The 6,538-nt window shown below is 42.5% G+C and overlaps 1 protein-coding gene across 2 annotated transcripts; it reads left to right on the top strand.

Annotated features, from left to right (window-relative positions):
• The first annotated feature begins 422 nt into the window (after positions 1 to 422).
• On the top strand, positions 423 to 5,952 carry ocel1 (occludin/ELL domain containing 1). Of its 2 annotated transcripts, XM_021612947.2 has the most exons (6): positions 426 to 599; positions 1,234 to 2,454; positions 3,990 to 4,198; positions 4,437 to 4,608; positions 4,908 to 4,958; positions 5,284 to 5,952. In XM_021612947.2, exons 2-6 carry the CDS (start codon positions 1,321 to 1,323, stop codon positions 5,398 to 5,400), a joined length of 1,683 nt encoding a protein of 560 aa, XP_021468622.2. In that variant the 5' UTR covers positions 426 to 599; positions 1,234 to 1,320; the 3' UTR covers positions 5,401 to 5,952. The 2 variants fall into 2 exon arrangements, 1 of the variants encoding a protein (XP_021468622.2); XR_002474481.2 differs by lacking the exons at positions 4,908 to 4,958; positions 5,284 to 5,952 and having other exon boundaries at positions 423 to 599; positions 3,990 to 4,273; positions 4,437 to 4,548.
• The last annotated feature ends 586 nt before the right edge of the window (positions 5,953 to 6,538 follow it).

Here is a 6,538-nt window from a genome sequence, read left to right as displayed (position 1 = left end):
CTGGAGTATGGTGCCCTCTAGTGCCAGACTTGGCTCTGTTTAGGTTATGATAATATAATAGAATTATAGATAATGGGATAAGCTATTTTGTAGATCTTAGATAGTGGTTGTAATGTGATTAATACCATTTGATTGATATCAAACTGAGGGGATGCCCCTGATAAATGTTTAGCGTGTATTTTGTATTACCAGAGATAACCTTTTCAGAACAAACGTAACTCTTTCACAGGGAAATGTGACGTCTGTTCTCTTCTTAAACACATTCAAACACCTGTTGAAGTAAAATACACTGAGCGTCAGAGAAGTTTGGGAAGCTCTAGCTTTTGAATGTAAATATTTATAGCTGTTCTCCCACAGAAATTAGCCTAGCGGTGCCAGCCAATCAGCAGCATTAACAGAAGGCTGTTCAGGTTTAATGTTTAAGCTCTGCTTCCCTCTCAGCTCAACAGCCTGCAATAACAAAACTGAGTCACCTAAGAAGGTTTGGCTGGGCCTGCTGTAGAGGCATCCATTTTGAGAAGGGTTTTTGCCTCACAGCACTCAAATGTCTGCTAAACTCATAACTGGCCAGTGTGGAGCTTGCCCTTAGCCACAACAAGGTAAGCTGCCTACATTTTAATGGAGATTTTTAACTTCCACATTATGTTATATAAATCCGATTTTCACTGTAAAGAAAATCCTCAAGGGATTTATTTAAGACTTTATTTGAAGGTTTTATGTTGACAGTTATAAGTTGATCATTTGTGTAGACGTTAAGCCTAAGTGTACATTTATTGTGAAGGAGCCAAAGGTCAGTTTTAAGTCTCTTCTGTCTCGTGTGTTGAGTAGCCAACTGTAAAAATGCAGGGTCTGGACCAGAAAGCCATTTGGTGTTCTCCTTTTTTGAGTTGTGAGCGACTTTGACTGTACAATGTGATAAATGAGTTTTCCTCAGAACCCTGTGATAAGCTATTGTATGCTGCTTTCCTCCATTCCACCATGGTCATTTTCTTTCTTAAGATCAAAGATTCTTAGGGAGCACTATTTACAGCTGACATATAACATATCTGTGCTACAGCATAAAGGGCAGTGAGTAGAAAATGATGTCATATAGGATTAATTGGTCGAAAAGTTTGTCAATATCAACCATTATTACAAGCAAAAAAATACACAGCACACGCATTCAAAAATGCAAAATCCTTATTACGATAGGCCTAACCCTGTTGTGTTTTTGCTCCTCTTTGATTCACACAGTTCCTCTATGACAAGAAATTATATCTTTCTTCCATCCTCAATGATTAACTAAACCCAGAGCCCCCTTACTGGATATCAGCCCGTAGTATGAAAAGCTGGAAGAAGATATTCAAGAGAGGAGACCCGGAGAGTGTGGATGGGAACTCCTCTTTGCAGAAAAACTCCTTGAACAACGCCCCGCTAGAGCTAACACCTCAGAGGGCCTTAGATGACGACCTTTCAGATGACGCAAACTCCACTGCCCACTCATCCAGCACTCCCCCATATGTACAAGGAGTGGGGGGTGGTGGGGACGAGGGGACCCTTAAGGACAGGTTGAGAACTCTCCTCCCCCAATCATGGGGCAGTATTCTCCAGAAATGGAGCAATGGGGATGCTGACTCTGACCTGGGCTCCGCAGGGATCAAGATTGTGCCCAATGGGACCAGGGTGAGTCCACCTGTCAGTCCTATACTGGAGAGGAGGTACTGGGACACTCAGGACTCACTGGGGACCTCCAGCAAGAGTTCCCATAGGCCCTTGTTGAGGGACGTTCCTATAGACAATGACCTACTCCATTATCTTCCAGAGGAATCAGAGCTGACCAGTATCCATCCAGCTGAGTACTATGCTGAGAAGGTGGAGGTCTACAAGCTGAAGTACTCCTATATGAAATCATGGCCTGGGTTACTGAGACTCCTGGCTGGGTTTGAACTTCTCTTTGGCGGTATGGTCCTTGCCTGTGTCTGTGCCTACATCCACAAGGACAGTGAGTGGTCGAACTCCTATGGACTGTACAATGGTGCGTATAACAATGGATATGGCACATCGGGGAAGTCCTATAAGGGACCTATGACTCTATTCGTGATAGCGGTGGTTGGGGTGGCGTGGATTGTAACCATCCTCCTACTGGTAATAGGGCTGACTATGTACTACCGTACCATCCTCCTGGACTCACCCTGGTGGCCTCTCACTGAAGGCGTCATCAACGTCGCCCTGTTCCTCCTCTACATGGCTGCTGGTATCGTGTACCTGAATGACCTCAACCGTGGGGGTTTGTGTTACATGACTATAGGTATTAACCCCATAACGTCCAGCCTGTGTCGGGTGGACGGGGGCCAGATGGCTGGCACGGCTTTCATCTTCATCAACATGCTGATGTACCTCATCAGCTTCCTGGTGTGTCTGAAGATGTGGAGGCACGAGGCCACCCGCAGGGAGATGGAGTTCTTTGAGAACCAGGTGGGTGGTTGGATTTTTGTTTAAATCCCAGTGTTCACTGATCCTTTATCATCTTTTTATTTTATTTTTTGGAGTTGTCATTTCGCAGACACGCATCTCACCATTCAAGTGAGGTACATTTAGTGTATTAATCTAATTTGACACTCTCTACATTGCCCTTTTCTCTGACTTGAGTATGACACTTATTGCAGCAGGAACCTGACTCATGGTATTTCTCTTGCCCATTGGCATCTGGAAGTTGTTGTGGGAATGGTGTCAGATTAATCAGCACTTAGAGGTCACGGAATGTACCGTTACTACTGGGAATGAGCCAACAATGCCTTGGGTCTCAAAACAACAGCAGTGAAACTACTCATGTGGATACGTATGGGGACACCATTGTTTCATATAGCAGTGCAGCTGGCTGTTACAGCCCAAGTTTATTACTGTTTTTAAATAGTCCAGCATATCAGTTCTCGCAGCAACCAACTATAGGTAAAGAACAACAGAGATAATGCATTAATAAGATAAGCACGGGCGGAAGGTGAGGAGCGAAAACGGCGATTGCGTCATTCAGCTGAGCTAATGTAACCAAATATGCTTAGTTTGCCAACTGAAGACAACATATAGGAACAATATGATTCTCTACCATACGTGTTGCATCTCTGGACCGTTAAAATGATTTATTTAGATAAGCTGAACAATGTCATACAGTTACATACTGTACATAACTTCACACAGCTGCAGTTACTGTAAAGCAGGGATGGGGGTGGGGGCCACAAAAAAATCTCAACTCATCATGAAGGGTCGAAGTGGCTCGAGGGTCTGAGTAACCACATGTGCAGTTAACAGCTAGTTTCCTGCAATTCTACACATTTTGCTACGGGGTGAAGATTATAGGAGGCTGCTGAGGGGAGGACGGCTCATAATAATGGCTGGAACGGAGCAAATGGAATGGCATCAAACCATGTGTTTGATGTATTTGATACCATTCCACTGATTCCACTCCAGTCATTACCACAAGCCCGTTCTCTCCAATTAAGGTGCCACCAACCTCCTGTGGTGGAGATTCTTTCTCTCACAGTTTTTAATATGATATAATCTAAGAGTGAGAGTGACTATAACAAAATCAATGGGGGTCCACCGGTCAGTAATTCAACCATAATTACTACTAGTTTAGATAGCTGGCTAGACTAATTTACCAATCTAAAAAATGTTAGCTGACATGGCTAATTGAGTGACTGTCAGTCAGTGACTGACATAACAAGAGAAAAACTGCTGATGCGCTACAACATTTCGCAATTTAACCTTTTGTATTGTACTATTCTAACTCTCAACTGTAACCCCAACTGAATTCCTTTTTTTTTTAAATCCTCGGGCCTACAAAAGGGGTCAGCGAGCTGCCAGTTGCCCATCCCTACTGTAGAGTGATCGCGTAAGAATGAAACAGGTTGCTTTCGCTCTTTCAGCACAGTGTACATGTGTCCTTGGATGCTCTGGTAGCTAATATACTCTGAGTTGCTGAATGATACCTTATGCTTCAACTTTGGCTTCAGGAGAATCTGAGGCCCATCCCTTTGGCCCAGACCAAATCTCCCAATCCGCAGACCAAGAGGATTGTGTTTGAGGATGAGATGGACAGCTCAATGAGGGCAACCAAACTCCTCCACGTCACAGACTTTCAGCAAGAGGAGCCAGGCAGCCGGAACAGAGCCATCCCCACAGGGTACGCCCAGAAGCCCAGAGTCATCGCCGATTATGTAATGTGAGTGAGAGGACCTGTGCCTAATATCCTGAGACAGATTTTGAGCAAGGATGACCGGCTCTCACTTAAGCTGAGGTGCATATGGAGAGACAGACTCAATGTCATTAGTGACTTTTAAAATGACAGAGCGCTCGTATTTTGTGTAAATGTATTAAGCTTGGTGTAATAATGGTATGGTAGGTATGGTAGGTATGGTAGGTTATCTATCATAGTCTTGTGTCTTGTCTTATTCCTTAAGGAAGTATCCAGAAATCTCCTCTTTGGAGGATAGGGAGAAATACAAAGCTGTCTTCAACGACCAGTATCAGGAGTACAAGGACCTTCACAAAGACATCAGTGAGACCCTCGTGAAGTTCAGAGAGCTGGATGCCATGATGAGTAAACTCCTCAAAGATGGCAACAGTCATGAGGTGAGTGATTTCATCTGCCACTTTAAATCTGGGCCTGGAGGCTTGATGGTGTTTTTTTCTCGATCTCACTATGATAAGATACACCACGATAACTTTCCTCTGTCTGGAAGTGTAACTGCACTTCTCAGTATAAGTCGCATTTTTGTTATCTCACTGTCACGGCCACTGATCAATAAGAGGTATGTTCTGAACAAAGGTTTCCACTAAAAATAGCATGTGACTGGATGATACTATTTTTAAACATAAATATCTGTCATCCTTTTAACCAATTGAATTGCGGGTGTTTGTTCTGTCTGTAGGAACAGAAGAGAATCCAACGGATTTTGAAGAAGTACGAGCAAAAAAAGAGTGTAAGTGATGGGCAGAGGTCCCTAACATTCCTCTCACGTTTCCTCGCTCACGCTGAGACAATTCCAAAAATCATTCAGCAATCATTTTCACATTCAACTGAGATTTATTAGAATTGTTACTGTTGTGTAAACACCCAGGTAGTATTATCTTTTTCAATAAAACTGCCCGTTCATGCGAATAATATTGCTGCCACTTTGAAATGGGGCCTCTGGAAATTGTAATTTACCACATATACATCACAAACTAAATCTGGGGCTATGAGGGAAAGCTGTGGAGTGATAGAGCTGCAGTCAAAACGATGTGTGTTTCTGTGTGACTTCACAGGACCCTGCCTTCCTGGAGAAGAAGGAACGATGTGACTATCTGAAAGCTAAATTAAGCCACATCAAGAACAGGATCCGCAATTTCGACCAAGACACCATGGCAAAGGGTCGGACGTGAAGAAATAGCACGTACACAGAGGAAACAAAGGGGCCATTATTATTCTGTTCCTGTCACGTCTTCTCTGTGAGACTGTTATTTCAGCACTAATTGTGTTTTTGGCGTGTTACTTAAGTAGGTTTCAGTAAATGGCTGTACAAATCAGTAAACTGTGTGTTGTTACATTATAGCCTGCAACACTTTTTGTGCTTACTGTAAAGATGACTTTCCCACTAATATTGTGTGTGAGTTTCAGTCATGAAGTGAATGACCTCGTAAACTCATAAACGGAGCGCAGTTGTGTACATACCTTTGGACTTTTGTGAACAATGCTAACAGGGTCAATTCCGATTGCATCGGCAAGCATTGCATTTACACTTGTAGGCTTACAGGGCAATACACTATCAAATCCTTGGAGAGTTTTTCATATGAAATTTAAAATATGAAATGCTAAAAGGGCAGTCGAGAACCAGCAATCATTTTGAAGCTGTTACACAGTAGGCTAATGACATGCCCCAGCTAGCACATTTGATTCCTTGGAAGTTGTGGGAATGTATGTTTTTGGTTTCACATTGGTTGTGGAGATGAAGCCATACGTTTTCTGACCGGTAAAACTGAACGTTTAAAAAAAGGAAATCTCTGAGAACAGAAGTGACAATTTCGCCTGTTCTGGGAACGTTTAGTTTTAGGTTGCAGGGAGGTTCTGAGAACGTTTTACCCTGGTTCCATGAATGTTTTCCCGGGAGGTTTTATTACAGCTCTGATAATGGAAATTATAGGTTAACTGGAGGGTTTTAACTTCCTTAAATCTTTCACTGAATGTTTCAATAAGACTTTTAACAACACTACTAGCTTTTTGGGGTTAACTTTTTTGAACACCAAGCACAAATAAGACACATAGAAATGTATTTCCTTAGGCAATAATCGTGCAAATACATTTATTTTGTATTGTGACACAGTATCAGTGAGATCCAAACCTATAATCTTTTGTTCTCGATCATTGGAATAAGTCCACTAAGTCACCAAGATGGAGATAGCATGACGTGTTTTTTTACTCATAAAAGGCTGTCCCTTTTAGTCTATTCAAACAGACCCTATTTCAAAGGAAACAAGCACTCATTAAGATCATATATATATATATATATATTCCATTCTCAGC

Source organism: Oncorhynchus mykiss, chromosome 8, assembly GCF_013265735.2.
Source record: "Oncorhynchus mykiss isolate Arlee chromosome 8, USDA_OmykA_1.1, whole genome shotgun sequence".
NCBI lineage: Eukaryota > Metazoa > Chordata > Actinopteri > Salmoniformes > Salmonidae > Oncorhynchus > Oncorhynchus mykiss.
This window is presented reverse-complemented; position numbering and strand designations above follow the sequence as displayed.